This window comes from Gorilla gorilla, chromosome 9 (assembly GCF_029281585.2).
Source record: "Gorilla gorilla gorilla isolate KB3781 chromosome 9, NHGRI_mGorGor1-v2.1_pri, whole genome shotgun sequence".
Lineage (NCBI taxonomy): Eukaryota > Metazoa > Chordata > Mammalia > Primates > Hominidae > Gorilla > Gorilla gorilla.
Window position 1 is genome coordinate 103,716,332 of NC_073233.2, and position 19,087 is coordinate 103,735,418.

Sequence of the window (19,087 nt, forward strand, 5' to 3'; positions counted from 1 at the left end):
GCAAATAGCAGCTTCATGTAATACTAAATAAAAACAAATAATACCTAGTTTAAAAGTGAGAAGGAGAAATACCCAAGTACAGAAATAAAATGAGTTTCAAGCCAGGACAGTAAGGATGGAACTAAAGCCTAAAACCTTAGGGACAGTATTAGGAGTCTTGGCATTAGGTATAAGCCTTAAATGTTGGGGTATAGTAGCAGAGATGATGGAATTTTAAATGTGGGTAGCGACTGGAGAACAAAGCTCTAGGCGCCCCTGAGGCAACTTCTGGAATACTTTGAAAAGCTGGGCGTGATGAGAGTTGTCAAAGCAGAACTGGAACACTGCAGCCCGTGGTCTCAGGAAGAGACTGTGGATAAAAAAAGTCACCTCTGGTAAGTCAACTCAAGCCAATTTTATGTGCTTACTGAGGTGCATACATGAAGACTTGAATACATAATGAGAGCTATACATTGTTAATGAAAATGCTTAATATTATAAATTGCATTTAAAGTGTGCTCATATATAAATAAATATGACATAGTAAAGGGCAATCTCACATATAAAAGCATTTTTAAAATCTATAGAATTTCCATAAAATGTTTATAATTACTACATCTAGATGGTAAGATTATGGGTGTGATTTTTTTCCTTTTCAATCATGTGTTTTCTAAATTATCCTCTGCATTTATTCAGTAATTTTTTGAAAAAGAAAACAATAAAACGTTACACATTTAAACAGGGATATGTAAGCCATTCAAGAATACATAAAACGAAGTGCACACCCCAGCATATCCTTGTGATACTACAGTTGCTGACATAAAGAACAAAAATGAAATGTTCAGCCAGTTTCAATAATAAGTGCAGAAATAAAATATCAGCAAAATTGTGTACTGTTGGGTATAATTTAATGAAGGAGTGCAAAAAATGTTTGATATTACAAAGTCTTTAGTAAATTTGCCTCTGGTTCAGAAGAGGTTAAGAAAACTCAATGGATATTAAAGGACGTTTAAAATTTTATTTTTCTATTGTACTTATCTGATTATTGCAGGTATATAAAAGAATTGTTCCCTTTATTATTAATCTTATATTTAGGCTTCTGTTTAGTTCTGAGTGTCTTTTCAGTTGATTTTTCAGGTTTCTACCTGTGTGTGTGTCTGTTTCATGTCTGCATTTTTTCTAGTTATATTGTAGTCTCATTGCATACCAGCAAGAATAAGCTGACTTCAATAAAATGTATTAGTCTCCTATTTGAGACCTGTAATATCCTAGGCACTGAAAAATTTGGTGAAGGAATAAATTATGTTAATAAATGGACAAGAATACTTTGGGTTGAGTAAGAGGACTCAATTCTTAAAAGACGGCAGCTCTCCCTACCTAGTGTATAGTTTAAATTAGTGTTTAGACAAAATGATTCTAAATAATTAGTTGGAAATATTTTAAGATTTATATAATATAGGTTACTGTTAGAATCAATGTTTATGAAATTTTAGTAATTGAAACACTGGCACTAATTCCCTAATATTAAGGAATCCAGAATAGAAGAAAGATCTGAAACTGTCTTAGGGTGTGTATGTAACAAAGAGTTACAGTATCTAATATATATATATGTGTGAATTTAGTGTGTGATCAATTTGACATTTAAAGTTTTTCTTTCAATACAAAAACACTTTTTCTATGACTTAACAAATGTAAACATATGAAACTGTAAATATAATTTAAAAAATACAAAGTTTATCTGATCTCGAGGTTGGGAAGAACTGTCCAAGTATATAAAGAAAGAAAACATGATGGGAGGAAACACCACACCCAAGACTGTGTTGTTAAAGCACTGATGACTTCTGACCCAATCATAAAAGTGACCACAAAGCCAGCTTGCTTTTCAGAGTTCAAAAGAACCATCCTGTAATCTGTAAGATATTTGAGAAAAAATCCTAGTCTTAATGTTCATTTTCTTTAAGTGCTTTTTGGAAGTAAGCTGGGTATAATTAATAGAGAAATAAAGAACAACTTGGTCCAGTTCCAAGATGGCCAAATAGGAACAGCTCCAGTCTACAGCTCCCAGAGTGAGTGACACAGAAGACGGGTGATTTCTGCATTTCCAACTGAGATACCAGGTTCATCTCACTGGGGCTTGTCAGACAGTGAGTGCAGTCCATGGAGTATGAGCCGAAGCAGGGCAGGGTGTTGTCTCACCCGGGAAGCGCAAGGGGTTGGGGCATTCCCTTTCCTAGCCGAGGGAAGCCTTGACACACAGTACCTGGAAAATCAGGACACTCCCACCCTAATACTGTGCTTTTCCAATGGTCTTAGCAAATGGCACACCAGGAGATTATATCCTGTGCCTGGCTCTGAGGGTCCCACGCCCATGGAGCCTCACTCACTGCTAGCACAGCAGTCTGAGATCCAACTGCAAGGCTGCAGCGAGGCTGGGGGAGGGGCATCCACAATTGCTGAAGCTTGAGTAGGTAAACAGCGGTCTGGAAGCTTGAACTGGGTGGAGCCCACCGTAGCTCAAAGAGGCCTGCCTGCCTCTGTAGACTAACCTCTCCGGGTAGGCCATAGCTGAACAAAAGGCAGCAGAAACTTCTGCAGACTTAAACATTCCTGTCTGACAGCTTTGAAGAGAGTAGTGGTTCTCCCAGCACGGAGTTTGAGATCTGAGAACGGACAGACTGCCTCCTCAAGTGGGTCCCTGACCCCCAAGTAGCCTAACTGGGAGATACCTCCCAGTATGGGCCGACTGACACCTCATACAGCCAGGTGCCCTTCTGAGACTAAGGCTCCAGAGGAAGGACCAGGCAGCAACGTTTGCCATTCTGCAATATTTGCTTTTCTGCAGCCTCCGTTGGTGATACCCAGGCAAACGGTCTGGAATGGACCTCCAGCAATCTCCAACAGACCTGCAGCTGAGGGTCCTGACTGTTAGGAGGAAAACTAACAGAAAGGACATCCACACCAAAACCCCATCTGCATGTCACCATCATCAGACCAAAGGTAGATAAAACGACAAAGATGTGGAGAAACCAAGGCAGAAAAGCTGAAAATTCCAAAAATCAGAGCACCTCTTCTCCTCCAAAGGAACACAGCTCCTTGCCAGCAACAGAACAAAGCTTGATGGAGAATGACTTTGACAAGTTGAGAGAAGAAGGCTTCAAACGATCGGTAATAACAAACCTCTCTGAGCTAAAGGAAGATGTTTGAACCCATTGCAAAGAAGCTAAAAACCTTGAAAAGAGATTAGACGAATGGCTAACTAGAATAAACAGCGTAGAGAAGACCTTAAATGACCTGATGGAGCTGAAAACCATGCCATGAGAACTACATGACGCATGCACAAGACTCAGTAGCCGATTCAATCAAGTGGAAGAAAGGGTATCTGTGATTGAAGATCAAATGAATGAAATGAAGTGAGAAGAGAAGTTTAGACAAAAAAGAGTAAAAAGAAATGAACAAAGCCTCCAAGAAATATGGGACTATGAGAAAAGACCAAGTCTACCTCTGATTGGTGTACCTGAAACTGACGGGGAGAATGGAACCAAGTTGGAAAACACTCTTCAGGATATTATCCAGGATAACTTCCCCAATCTAGGAAGGCAGGCCAACATTCAAATTCAGGAAATACAGAGAATGCCACAAAGATACTCCTCAAGGAGAGCAACTCCAAGACACATAATTGTCAGATTCACCAAAGTTAAAATGAAGGAAAAAATATTAAGGGCAGCCAGAGAGAAAGGTCAGGTTACCCGCAAAGGGAAGCCCATCAGACTAACAGCAGATCTCTCGGCAGAAACTACAAGCCAGAAGAGAGTGGGGGCCAATATTCAACATTCTTAAAGAAAAGAATTTTCAACCCAGAATTTCATATCGAGCCAAACTAAGCTTCGTAAGTGAAGGAGAAATAAAATCCTTTACAGACAAGCAAATGCTGAGAGATTTTGTCACCACCAGGCCTGCCTTACAAGATTTCCTGAAGGAACGACTAAACATGGAAAGGAACAACCGGTACCAGCCACTGCAAAAACATGCCAAATTGTAAAGACCATCGAGACTAGGAAGAAACTGCATCAACTAACGAGCAAAATAACCAGCTAACATCATAATGATAGGATCAAATTCACACATAGCAATATTAACCTTAAATGTAAACAGGCTAAATGCTCCAATTAAAAGACACAGACTGGCAAATTGGATACCAAGAGTCAAGACCCATCAGTGTGCTATATTCAGGAGACCCACCTCACGTGCTGGGGCACACATAGGCTCAAAATAAAGGGATGGAGGAAGATCTGCCAAGCAAATGGAAAACAAAAAAAGGCAGGGGTTGCAATCCTAGTCTCTGATAAAACAGACTAGATCAAAAGAGACAAAGAAGGCCATTACATAATGGTAAAGGGATCAATTCAACAAGAAGAGCTAACCTAAATATATATGCGCCCAATACAGGAGCACCCAGATTCATAAAGCAAGTCCTTACAGACCTACAAAGAGACTCAGACTCCCACACAATAATAATGGGAGACTTTAACACCCCACTGTCAACATTAGACAGATCAGCGAGACAGAAAGTTAACAAGGATATCCAGGAATTGAACTCGGTTCTGCACCAAGCTAACCTAATAGACATCTACAGAACTCTCCACCCCAAATCAACAGAATATACATTTTCTCAGTACCACATCACACTTATTCCAAAACTGACCACATAGTTGGAAGTAAAGCACTCCTCAGCAAATGTAAAAGAACAAATTATAACAGACTGTCTCTCAGACCACAGTGCAATCAAACTAGAACTCAGGATTAAGAAACTCACTCAAAACCACTCAAATACATGGAAACTGAACAGCCTGCTCCTGAATGACTACTGGGTAAATAATGAAATGAAGGCAGAAATAAAGATGTTCTTTGAAACCAATGAGAACAAAGACACAACATACCAGATTCTTTGGGACACATTCAAAGCAGTGTGTAGAGGGAAATTTATAGCACTAAATGCCCACAAGAGAAAGCAGGAAAGATCTAAAATTGGCACCCTAACATCACAATTAAAAGAACTAGAGAAGCAACAGCAAACACATTCAAAAGCTAGCAGAAGGCAAGAAATAACTAAGATCAGAGCAGAACTGAAGGAGATAGAGACACAAAAAACCCTTCAAAAAATCAGTGAATCCAGGAGCTGGTTTTTTGAAAAGATCAAAATTGATAGACTACTAGCAAGACTAATAAAGAAGTAAAGCGAGAAGAATCAAATAGATGCAATAAAAAATGATGAAGGAGATATCACTACCAAGCCCACAGAAATACAGACTACCATCAGCGAATACTACAAACATCTCTACGCAAATAAACTAGAAAATTTAGAAGACATGGGTAAATTACTGGACACATACACCCTCCCAAGACAAAACCAGGAAGAAGTTGAATCCCTGAATAGACCAATAACAGGCTCTGAAATTGAGGCAATAATTAATAGCCTGCCAACCAAAAAAAGTCCAGGACCAGACGGATTCACAGCCGAATTCTACCAGAGGCACAAAGAGGAGCTGGTACCATTCCTTCTGAAACAATTCCAATCAGTGGAAAAAGAGGTAATCCTCCCAAACTCATTTTATGAAGCCAGCATCATCCTGATACCAAAGCCTGGCAGAGACACAACAGAAAAAGCGAATTTTACACCAGTATCCCTGACGATCATTGATGCAAAAATCCTCAATAAAATACTGGCAAACCGAATCCAGCAGCACATCAAAAAGCTTATCCACCAAGATCAAGTTGGCTTCATCTCTGGGATGCAAGGCTGGTTCAACGTACACAAATCAATAAACGTAATTCATCATATAAACAGAACCAAAGACAGAAACCACATGATTATCTCAGTAGATGCAGAGAAGGCCTTCAACAAAATTCAGCAGCCCTTCATGCTAAAAACTCTCAATAAACTAGGTATTGATGGGACGTATCTCAAAACAATATGAGTTATTTATGACAAACCCACAGCCAATATCATACTGAATGAGCAAGAACTGGAAGCATTCCCTTTGAAAACTGGCACAAGACAGGGATGCCGTCTCTCACCATTCCTATTGAACATAGTGTTGGAAGTTCTGGCCAGGGCAATCAGGCAGGAGAAAGAAGTAAAGGGTATTCAGTTAGGAAAAGAGGAAGTCAAATTGTCCCTGTTTGCAGATGACATGGTTGTATATTTAGAAAACCCTATCGTCTCAGCCCAAAATCTCTTCAAGTTGATAAGCAACTTCAGCAAAGTCTCAGGATACAAAATCAATGTGCAAAAATCACAAGCATTCTTATACACCAATAACAGACACACAGCCAAATCATGAGTGAACTCTCATTCACAATTGCTTCAAAGACAATAAAATCCCTAGGAATCCAACTTACAAGGGATGTGAAGGACCCCTTCAAGGAGAACTACAAACCACTGCTCAATGAAATAAAAGAGGATACAAACAAATGGAAGAACATTCCATACTCATGGATAGGAAGAATCAATATCGTGGAAATAGCCATACTGCCCAAGGTAATTTATAGATTCAATGCCATACCCATCAAGCTACCAATGACTTCTGTCACAGAATTGGAAAAAACTACTTTAAAGTTCATACAGCACTAAAAAAAGAGCCCACATTACCAAGACGATCCTGAGCCATTAAAGCGATCATTAAAAAGTCAGGAAACAACAGGTGCTTGAGAGGATGTGGAGAAATAGGAATACTTTTACACTGTTGGTGGGATCGTAAACTAGTTCAACCATTGTGGAAGACAGTGTGGCGATTCCTCAAGTATCTAGAACTAGAAATACCATTTGACCCAGCCATCCCATTACTGGGCATATACCCAAAGGATTATAAATCATGCTGCTATAAAGACACATACACATGAATGTTTATTGAGGCACGGTTCACAATAGCAAAGACTTGGAACCAACCTAACTGTCCATCAAGACTGGATTAAGAAAATGTGGCACATATACACCATGGAATACTATGCAGCTGTAAAAAAGATTGAGTTCATGTCCTTTGTAGGGACATGGATGAAGCTGGAAACCATCATTCTGAACAAACTATCGCAAGGACAGAAAACCAGACACCACATGTTCTCACTCATAGGTGGGAATTGAACAATGAGAACACTTGGACACAGGGTAGGGAACATCACACACCGGGGCCTGTCGTGGGTTGGAGGGGAGGGGGTAGGGATAGCATTAGGAAATATACCTAATGTAAATTATGAGTTAATGGGTGCAGCACAGCAACATGGCACATGTATACGTATGTAACAAACCTGCATGTTGAGCACATGTACCCTAGAGCTTAAAGTATAATTAAAACAAACAAAAAAAAAAGTGATGGGAAAGAATTAGGTATACCTCTGTGAAAAATCAAAACATCTGTACATCAAAACTAGAATTAAAGGCAGATAATAAAATGAAGAAAACTTTTTCCCATAGAAAAATGGGCAAAGGAAATTCATGAAAGGGAGAAAATTAGCCAATAACATATATGAAAAGATTTATACTTTGATGGAAATGGAAAATAACTAGAAGTAGTATATTTTTCTCATTAGAATGGCTATGATTCTTCTTTGACCCAGTAACTTTTTAGTTTTTAATTATTGATCATTAGAAAATCTTTTAAGACTGATTGCCTGAGGGAATTCTCACTATTTAATAATGCTAAAGTGGAAAAACCTACATGTGTTTTGTCTCAATTTATTTTACACATATAGGAAAAAATTTAAATAACCAAATGACAGTCATTATCTTTGGGTAATAGGATTATTGGTTATTTTTCAGTGTGTTTTTTTCTCAGTCTTCTACATTTACTGCAGTCAACATAATTTTATAATCAAACTTGAAGCGGACTTTAGAAAGTACTTAAAATGCGGATTTTAAAAGTATTATTTTTGTGTGCTTGACTGTAACTCTATAGTTGGTTTCTACATGTGCTCCTATTAATAAGTAATAGTTACTAATACATTTACTAATATTTTAATTAATAAGTAATATATTAATAAGACAGTAATGTACTTTAGGACTGTTATGTGAACTTTGTATGATTGGCTAAATTTTTTACCACTTTATAAAAGTCTTTGAAATTTTTTTACCATAGTAATGGGGTTTTTACTTGAGCACATTTCAAACACTCAATGTCTTTTTTTAAATTTATTATTATTTTTTGTGAGACAGAATCTCACTGTCGCCCAGGCTGGAGTACAATGGTGCGATCTCAGCTCACTGCAACCTCCACCCCTCCACACTCCCCACCCCACCCGGGTTCAAGCGATTCTCCTGCCTCAGCCTCCCGAGTAGCTGGGATTACAGGCGCCCGCCACTATGCTCGCCTAATTTTTTTTATTTTTAGTAGTGACAGGGTTTCACTGTGTTAGGCTGGTCTCGAACTCCTAACCTCAGGTGATCCACCCACCTCAGCCTCCCAAAGTGCTGGGATTACAGGTGTGAGCCACCGCACCCGGCCCACTCAATGTCTTTAAATTGATTTTTTAAAAAACAAATATGAGATAATTAACATTTTATTGTTCCCAAAGAGTGATCCTCCACTGGACTCATCCATCAATTTTATTTTTTATTTAGATGAGTTTATTCTTTCTTAATATACTTTCTCCGCATATGCTGTTACAGCATCCACGTTTGTGTTTGTATTTGGCAGCCATATTTTCTGCTCTTAAGAATCTTCAAGATAAGATTCGACGCTTGGAACTTGAGAGGATTAAGGCAGAAGAAAGTGTGAAAACCTTGTCTAGAGAAACAATTGAATATAAGAAAGTACTGGATGAACAGATACAAGAAAGGGAGAATTCAAAGAATGAGGAATCAAAGCACAATCAAGGTTTGTTGATGAAGAAAATTAAAATTCTATCAAAATAAGTGTTGTGCAGTATTAAGTATTCTAAAAGAAATAGTACATTAGTATTTTGTAGCGGTATCTTCAAGTACTACAAAACTGCATTGTATTCTGGTGCATTTTGAGGAGCAAATGCTGTTGTCATACATGGCATTTATTTACTGAATGCAAGGCCAGTTTGACTAGCACGTAGAAAGAGAATGATTTAGGTAATCTGAAAAGGCGTCCAGGTCTGTGGAAGGTGTTTTTATTGTATACACAATAGATTCAATTCATGTTAACAGCTTGTTAAAACTATTTTATGGGTGAGTTGATTTCTGCTTTTCTTATGTATTCTTTTTAGAACTGACATCTCAGTTGTTAGCTGCAGAAAATAAATGCAATCTATTAGAAAAACAATTGGAATACATGCGAAATATGATAAAGCATGCCGAAATGGAGAGGACATCTGTCTTAGAGAAACAAGTAAGTAAAGCACCTCACAGACTGATACTCAAGAACAGTTATGGGGAAAACTAATTGAATGAAGACTTTTTTTCTTTCGGTGAGGATTAATGGTGCTGTTATAGCCCAGGACTGAAATTTCTTGGCATCAGTTATGAAATCTAAATATGTGATTGGCTTTTTCTTGTTGTTATTGTTGTTTCGTAGAGTTTTACTTAAATGGTAAAAATACAGTTATGAGATGTTTGAAAGTTATGTTAGCTTCTTTGAGTCTACATTATAAAAAGTGTAAGTAACCATATACCTCTGTATCTCTGAAATTTGTTTAATGACTCCAGTGAGATAGTAGATGACTTTGTAAAACTCTTCGGAATTGTTTCTTAGCATAGCATTTTTGTGCTTTCTTACACCAGAGATCTTCGTATTTAGGTGACCTGCACATTTGTGAGAACATATCTCAACATCAGTCTCAAATATATTGATTGATCAATTGATTGGAAATAGGGTCTCACTCTGTCACCCAGGCTGGAGTGTAGTGGCATGATCTCGGTTCACTGCAACCTCTACCTCCTAGGCTCAGGTGATTCTCATGCCTCATCCTCCCGAGTAGCTGGGATTACAGGCGCATGCCACGATGCCCAGCTAACTTTTGTGTGTGTGTGTATTTTTAGTATAGATGTGGCCAGGCTGGTCTCAAACTCCTGGCCTCAAGTGATCAGGCCGCCTCGGCCTCCCAAAGTTCTGGGATTACGGGCATGAGCCACTGTCCCTGGCCTTGTGTGTATTTTTTTTTTTTTTTTTTGAGACGGAGTTTCCCTTTTATTGCCCAGGCTGGAGAGCAACGGCGTGATCTCAGCTCACCGCAACCTCCACCTCCCGGGTTCAAGTGATTCTCCTGCCTCGGCCTCCCAAGTAGCTGGGATTACAGGCATGTGCCACCACACCCGGCTAATTTTGTATTTTTAGTAGAGACAGGGTTTCACCATGTTGGTCAGGCTGGTCTTGAACTGCCAACCTCATGTGATCCGCCTGCCTTGGCCTCCCAGAGTGCTGGAATTACAGGCATGAGCCACCATGCCCGGCCAGCCTTGTGTATATTTTTTAAAACTTACTCCTTTTTCTGTTATGAATCTAGAGTTTGCATTCATTAGTTTTGTAGACATCTTAACTCTATTATGCAAAATCGGAATGTTTATATGCTTAACATTATGCTAGATGCCTTGCAGTGGAAAAAAAAAATACTAGGCAGTTGTCCCTCAGTATCCATGAGTGAATTGGTTCTGAGACCCCTGTGGATAGTAAAATCCATGGATGCTCAAGTCTCCTATAAAATGGTGTGGTATTTGCGTATAACCTACACCCAATCTCATATACTATAAATTATCTCTAGATTACTTATAACACCTAATGCAATGTAAATGTTATGTAAATAGTTGCTATACTATATTGTTTGGAGAATAATGTCAAGAGTAAGAATCTGTTTGTTTAGTACAGATTCAACCATCCTTTTTTGTTTTTTCTCGTATATTTTCAATCCACAGTTGATCAAATCCATGGATGCAAAACACACAGATACAGAGGGCTTACAGTGTATGCTTTCTACCCTCAGTCAGCTTTCAGTTCTCATTGGAGAGAATTAGACTTAAATATTTGAGCAATCATACAACAGTATTTGAGAAGATGTCTCAGTAATTAATTCTTGTGTGTGATAGGTCTCTTATTTCAGTGGTTATAATTTTTCATTTTCATTTGGGTCTTTTTCCATCCACTTAGTTTTGTTCTTTGAATGTACTGTTACTCTGTGGTTTTTATACCTTCCTTTTATCTCTTTGAACACTATAAACAATTCTCAATTTTTTTTAATTATTTGATGTTTTCAAAGTGTTAATCCTCGTTTGTTTGGCTTTATTTATTGATTCTCCCTTATGGTATCTTGTTTTTTTATGGGAACTTAATAAAGAAAAGTTATATGGTGGTCTCATTTTTTCATTTATTGTGGTAATTCCACAATAAATTCCTCAGTTGTGCGGGCAGCCTTGTAAGCCAGTTGTGAATTTGCCTTTGGTTAGGCTTGATGGTTTTCACTGGTTCTGGCTGGGCAGGGTGGCTTACACCTGTAATGCCAGCACTTAGGAGGCCAAGCCAGACAGATCACTTGACTGCAGGAGTTCGAGACCAGCCAGGGCAATAGAGCGAGACCCAGTCTCTACAAACAATAAATAAATAAAATCACTGGTTCTGTTCCAGATTTATGTTACTATATTGGCTTGATATTGTTGATCATTGTGGATTATACATTGCCTAAAGTTTTATATTCCTGCACATTTTATGTACCCTGGCTCCAATATTGCCTTGTGTGATATTTGACTTCAGTATCCTTTCATTTGCTTTTGAGTTCCTTTCTCTTTTTTTTGTATCTGAAGATTTTCCTTTCTTGCTTTCAAAATTGCTGTGTAATTGTATTAGTCCATTCTCACGCTGCTATAAAGAGCACCCAAGACTAGGTAATTAATGAAAGAAAGAGGTTTAATTGACTCACAGTTCTGTATGTCTGTTGGAGGGACTTCTGGAAACTTAACACTTATGGCGGAAGGGGAAGCATACATGTCCTTCTTCACATGGTGGCAAGAGAGGGAAGTGCAGAGCAAGGTGGGGAAAAGCCCCTATTAAAACCATCAGATCTCATGAGAATTCACTATGATGAGAACAGCATGCGGAACCACCATGATGATCTAATCACCTCCCATGAGATCCCTCCCCCAAAATGTGGGGATTACAATTTGGATTACAATTAAAGATGAGATTTGGTTGGAGACACAGAGGTAGACCACATCAATAATCATATATTATTATTATGTCTGCTGTGTTTATCTAACATTTCTGTGATTTTTGGGCTGGAGAAAGGGGTCAGTTTAATAAGACAACTTTAAGATGTTTTGACTAATATATGTCTTGGAGACAACTATTAGGCATATGTAATAGATGTCAAGAGCTGTTAATATCCACTAGGATGTGGCTAGAAGGGAATTAGTTCACACAAATTCCTAAATTATTGCTTTATATTAATTTGTCATATTCAAATTTCTATTAATATGGTACCTATTGCTGTAGCCTTATTTTGAAGACACAGTTTACAAGTTCAGGCACTTTTTACCAATAATAGACCTTGAGTTAGTATATTTGAAGTTATCCTAGTATAATGGTTTACGGGTGGATTACTTGAGGTCGGGTTTGAGAGCAGCCTGGCCAACATGGTGAAACCCCATCTCTACTAAAAATACAAAAATTAGCTGGGCGTGGTGGCAGGCCCCTATAATCCCAGCTACTCAGGAGGCTCAGGCAGGAGAATTACTTGAACCCAGGAGGCAGAGGTTGCAGTGAGCTGAGATGATGCCACCGCACTCCAGCCTGGGTGACAGAGCAAGATCCCATCTTAAAAAAAAAAACAAAGTCTATATAGGAGGCAGTCTTTATAAATCTTTGACTCTAAACTTCAAAAAAAAAAGTTTAGGGCCAGGTACGGTGGCTCACGCCTGTAATCTCAGCACTTTGGGAGGCTGAGGCGGGTGGCTTACGGGGTCAGGAGAGCGAGACCATCCTGGCTAACACGATGAAACTACGTCACTACTAAAAATACAAAAAATTAGCCGGGCGTGGTGGCGGGCGCCTATAGTCCCAGCTACTGGGGAGGCTGAGGCAGGAGAATGGCATGAACCTGGGAGGCGGAGCTTGCAGTGAGCCGAGATCAGCCACTGCACTCTGGCCTGGGCGACAGAGCGAGACTCTATCTCAAAAATAAAAAAAGTATAAAAGGATATTATACATAGAATTCAAGGGAAATATGAAAAGATAGATACCAAAACCATAATTTTTACCCTAATTAAGAGATTAACTACTTGACAGGACCAAACTAAAAGTATTTGTGTGTGAAGCCTATATGTCCAATAAATCCCTGCTATCCCAGAGCATAAAGATAATGTCACTATGTAAAACTACATATTAGGTAAATAGCTATAAGCCAAGGCAACTGAGTTAAGAACAGTATCCACTTATATCAGTCATTTATTGATGTCCCCTATGGTTTCATCTTAATGTTGTTTTCCTAGAAGTAGTTATGTGAAGGGCCAAATAACAGCATAGAAAAACACTGCTCAGTGTTTTTCTCTTTTTTGATTGTCAAATTATCAAGCCGTATTGCATATTGTTTTTCAGGTTTCCCTAGAAAGAGAACGACAACATGATCAAACACATGTTCAGAGCCAACTTGAAAAATTGGATCTTCTTGAACAGGAGTATAACAAACTTACCACAATGCAGGCCCTTGCAGAAGTCAGTGCATGTGTCTTTTTATTGTTAACATATATCAGGGTGGTTTTTTTTTAATGTTAATTATTTTGTATCATTGGATATTTATAGCATTAAAAGTGATCTTATAATGAAGAAATATATTGGAGTTTTAAAAAGAAAATATAAATTTGGAGAGAATGTTCACATTTTACAATCTTGGTGGGCATTTTTTCTTATGAAAATGTTTGTTTAAAAATTAAATGTTTTTGGCCAGGCGTGGTGGCTCACGCCTGTAATCCCAGCACTTTGGGGGGCCAAGGTGGGTGGATCACCTGAGGTCAGGAGTTCAAGACCAGCCTGACCAACATGGTGAAACCCCGTCTCTACTAAAAATACAAAAATTAGCCGGGCATCGTGGCACATGCCTGTAATCGCAGCTGCTTGGAGGCTGAGACAGGAGAATCACTTGAAACCAGGAGGCGGAGGTTGTTGTGAGCCGAGATCACGCCATTTCACTCCAGTCAGGGCAACAAGAGCGAAACTCCATCTCAAAAAAAAAAAAAAAATTAAATGTTTTTGAGTATCCTTAAGGCTTGCATCACTTGGTTTAAGTTGCTCTCTGAGCTAATTTTAGTTTTAATTATTTCATTTGGGAGATATTTAATACCACTGATAATAAAGTTCCAGATTTAGCCTCCCTATCCCTATTTACATTCATGCAGTGCTGTGTTCTTTGGCCATAGATTTTACCCATAATTCTGTCCAGCTGCCTCACAGATGATAAATAATTGAACACAAAAGGAGAGCATCATGGATGCCATCCAGCTCACAGCCGTTAGATACAGTGGTTAGATACAGTGATCTAACCACCTTATATTGAGTAGGATAAAATTTACATGTTCCAGTGCTGCTATATTAAAATTTTACAGACACTTAAGATTTTTCACCTTTATCCCTTTTGACATTTTTATCACTAGAAAAAAATGCAAGAGTTAGAAGCAAAACTCCATGAAGAAGAACAGGAAAGGAAACGCATGCAAGCTAAGGCAGCTGAGGTAAGTTAAAATGTGAGAAAGTGGGCTCTTCATATTTCTTACCGCTTTTTGTGTACAAGTAAACAATTACATTTAGGTATCTTACATTATTTATATTTTAGAATAGTCCAACATACAAATTTTCAGATATAGGTTAATGTAGAAAATTATGAACAAGTATTGTTATAGACAGTAAAATTTGAACAGTTTTTTAGCATGTTTGTAATTGTAGAGTTTCAATCAGCATTTTAAAAAATAACAGACTAAAAAACATCAGAGACTACACACATAAGAAGGTATGTAATCATGTAAAACTTCTTACGGCCACTATCAGTAATATTTAAAAGCTATCTTTCAGTATCGTACTTATAGGTACTTCTCTTTGGTGGCCTCAAGATGCCAGGATAGAAGTTGAGGTAGTGGGATGCCCCAATAGCTATTGACCCAGACCAGTTAACAGAAGCCACCACATGAGGAAAATGAGCTCTACTCTCTCCTAGTTTTGGATTTTATCCCATGAAGTGGCCACCAGATAGAATAGGTGAGGCAGTGTGGATTCACAAAAGCATTGAGTTTATATGTACCAACCAGAACTGCATTTCTAGGAGATATATAGCAAGACTACTGAAGTAAGTCTGACTTACAGACTCAGTAAAATAAAATTTTCATGTTTTTAACGAGAGTTCGTTATGAGCTTATTTGCTCAAATTCCTCCCAGATACTCCCCTGCCCCTTCCAGGGTCTTTTATTTTTATGACATTTGCACATATGTTTTTTCGTAAGAACACAAGAATCAGGTCTCGATTCCAAGGAGTAGAGCCTCTGCAGTTCAATCTGTGACCAAAGGCCTACAATGTCTTGGGCTCACTTCATATATGTGATTACAAGAATATAAAAGTTATCTTTGTTATGTTGTCTATTTCTTCTAGTGCATCTCTAAATTTATTGACTTATTTTGTATTAAATCTGATACAGTTCCTTCTCAAATATTTACCTTCTGATCAATTTGTAGATTTGTTGTTGTTGTTTTCCCTCAGTGTGCTTTCTGAGTTATATAGCCACATGGCTTAATTTTAGACCAACAAAATTTCTTTGCCCATTTTCTCTTTAGGGTTGGCCACTTCACTGTGTTTCCATTTCCATACTTGTAACAAACAAACTTGTGGGTTGTGCTTTATATGCATTGTGGTGTTGAGTACATTATATATGAAATACAAAATTTAGTAAGTTCCTTATTTAATGAATTTTTAAAATTATTTATGGTACTTCTATTTTCTCCTTCATTTAGCAGGCAACACGTAGGGACCAAATTAGATGTTGCTGGTAATATGTTACCAGTAAATATTTTGAGTTGATGGTGAATATTATTGTACTGAAAGAACAATGAGGGATAGATGTGTGGTTCCAAGTCTAGTGTTGGGCAAGTTATATAACTATTCAGAGTGTGGATTTTTATCATTGTTAAAGAGTGGTCTGCTGAGGTCAGGAGTTTGAGACCAGCCTGACCAACATGGTGAAACCCTGTCTACTAAAAATACAAAATTGGCCGGGTATGGTGGTGCATGCCTGTAATCCTAGCTACTTGGGAGGGTGAGGCAGGAGAATCGCTTGAACCTGGGAGGTGGAAGTTGCACTGAGTTGAGATCACACCACTGCATTCCATCCTGGGCAACAAGAGCAAAAAAAAAAAAACCAGTGTTCTGCATTTTGCATCTTGGTGTTGGTGTGATCAAATGAGAATAAAAAATAATGAAAGTGCTTTAAAATGTTTTAAAACTGTAGCACAGAAATATACAACTGCTGGGAAGAATAAACAAACTGGAAGTTAAAATACTAAAAAGTTCTTGTATACTGTTTACACTCATTGGCATCATAAGTCTTCTAGTGTAGTAATTTCCTGTTCATTGAATTGTGTCTAGTCAATTTACTATATATAAAGCAATGTTAGGTGTGTTTGGAGTGTATAGATGCTTCCTGAGGGTAGAGATTCCTGTATTCCTTTGTCATGGAATAGATTTTTTACCCCAAAGCTGCACTCATGTGGGAAGTATTAGTAATAATCTTAGTATCTGTTTTTATGGAATCCAGTGGTTCTGAATATTTGTTCTAGCTCCATTATAATTTCCTGGGGAACTCTTAAAATACTTTAAAATATGAATTTCCCCAATCTGGAAAGGCCAAAATCATGAGATCTGGACAGGCACCTGGCAATCCAAATTGTCCTCATAAACTGCAGACAGTTTTGGTACATATAGGCAGATTTGAAACAACCACTATTCCAGACAGGTTTTTTTTTTTTTTTTTTTTTTTTTTTTAAAAAGGAAAGTTGAAAGTTGGCTTAGTGGAAAGAGCAGTCCTTTTTTGAAATTCTTAGTGCTTGTGGAATTTCTACCATGAAGATAGGATATTTTTAAATTAGTATAGTTACTCAGCTTCTAGAGAAAAGGGCTTGGTAACATTTGCCTGATAGCGTCCAGTGTTTTTTGTTTTTTGGTATTTTTTTTGGATATAAGTTTTCAATTCCTTTTTCTTATATAGTAAGTGCATGGCTTTTTAGAAAGGGAAGAAATGTATTCTGCTTTTCGGCTGTTTTGTGTCTGGTAATGTAGTAGATGCCATTTTTGAAAAGAATATATTTAAGCAATGGTTTGGGGTTAGATACATTGCATTTAACTCGTTAGATAGAATTTATGGAGTAACTACAAATACTGGAGATAATGTGTTCCACGCTGAAGAAGGGACAAATTATAACAGAAAGTCAAGATAAAATGAGAGACTGGTATTTATTTAAAATATTTGACAAACGTTGATAGATTGGTTCAAGACATAGTTATACAGCTGTAATATGTTTTTCAGTTAGATACTACCATTGGTTTTTACAGATTTTTTACATGACACATCTGAAATCTGAGTCATAGCTTTTATTTCTACAGCATTAACTTTAGGCTTTCATTTTTCCTAGTTGCAGACTGGTCTAGAAACAAATAGACATATCTTTGAAGATAAGGCAACTCCGTGTGTTCCCAATGCAAGAAGAATTAAAAAAAAGAAGTCAAAACCACCAGAAAAGGTGTGAAGACAGAACCAAATCAGGCAAAATGCTGATTACTTGGTATAGTTTATGTCAGAACACCCATAAACTGTGTGGTGTACTACAACCTTGAGAGAGTAAATCTTTCATTCTCAATTTCTTCATTCAGAAGGTGGAGATAAGTAATACCTACTCCTAAATTTTTATCCTGATAGTGAGAAAATATATAAGCATTTTGGAACTACAGAACACCATACAAAATTAGCATTATTAGTACTGCATTATCTTGTGCTCTTACAATGTTTTGTGTATATGTATACTGATTTTCTACTTAGAATGTAACTGTTGTTTTGTCAAGTGCTTTTTTCCCCCCAGCCTTTCCTAGGCTAGGATATATGCTAACAAGTACTATTAGGAGCTGGCTTGTGATCATAATGCCAGCTATAGATAAGGCAAGTAGTAGCCTAGTAGTTAACTGAAGTTTCAAGTTAGTCATGTATAGTCAGTTTTTATTATCATGTGAATAAAATAAAATTGTTTTCCTTTTCTTTTCATTCAGAAAAGTTCTAGGAACTATTTTGGTGCACAACCACATTATAGATTATGCTTGGGTGATATGCCATTTGTAGCTGGGAAGGTGAGTTGGTCAAACTCTGGATTCTTTTTATACAATGTTGATCCCTGAATTAAGTCCCTGCATCTGCAAGTATGTCTACAAATGGAAGGAACATTTTTCTGTCCCTTTACCAGTGTGTGGATCACAGTGATGTGAAAATGAGATGTAGGGAGGTTTTTGGGGATTAGGGAAGCAAGGAAGAGATGGGGAGGATACCTTAAAGTAGATAAAGTATATGTGGAAAGGAAGTGATAAAAGCAGAGACCCTAAGTTGAAGAAGGTGTTGTTTCAGATAGGGGTCAAGGAAATAAGAAATAGTATGTTTGTAGCATTGGATTTTTAGTATCAATCCTGTTGAGTTACATTTAGATATAGGTAGATATTCGAATAAGCACGTAGCACATTCTGCTTGTCCTCACATCCAGATCATTTCTAGGACTAATTCTCCAAGAAGCAGTCATATGTACACTTGAATCTTAAGTTTCTTCAGCACTTGAATGTAAAGCTGTATTGTCATATATCAAGTACTGAGTGAAGTGCCTAAAACTGTGCTAGTTGACACTACTTTATAAGCTGTTTGTGTTGCTGGTGGTTTTATATTTAGATTCCAACTAGATTGTTATTCTGGCATCTTGGGAAGTAAATGTTCTTCTGAATTTTGTATTTGTTTATATTTATTTATTTTAAACCCCTAGTAAATTCGCAGTGAAATCATGGGGAATATAATAAATTAGTGGTGACAAGCATTTGCAAAAGGTACAGTTGACCCTTGAACAACATGAGTCTGAACTCTGTGTGGGTCTACTTACAGGCA

At 37.7% G+C, this 19,087-nt stretch overlaps 1 protein-coding gene across 9 annotated transcripts in view; it reads left to right on the forward strand.

Moving 5' to 3' along the window:
• The window catches only part of CEP57 (centrosomal protein 57), a 42,976-nt gene that overhangs the window by 14,526 nt on the left and 9,363 nt on the right, over positions 1 to 19,087 (forward strand). For 6 of the 9 annotated variants that reach the window (XM_019036886.4, XM_019036887.4, XM_055356118.2 and 3 more), the window contains exons 3-8: positions 8,667 to 8,846; positions 9,205 to 9,326; positions 13,518 to 13,634; positions 14,570 to 14,647; positions 17,589 to 17,696; positions 18,217 to 18,294. In XM_019036886.4, coding sequence (XP_018892431.1) covers positions 8,667 to 8,846; positions 9,205 to 9,326; positions 13,518 to 13,634; positions 14,570 to 14,647; positions 17,589 to 17,696; positions 18,217 to 18,294 — 683 coding nt within the window. The remainder of the gene's footprint in view (positions 1 to 8,666; positions 8,847 to 9,204; positions 9,327 to 13,517; positions 13,635 to 14,569; positions 14,648 to 17,588; positions 17,697 to 18,216; positions 18,295 to 19,087) is intronic. The other 3 variants (XM_031015791.3, XM_004051999.3, XM_055356120.2) reach the window with 1 other exon arrangement.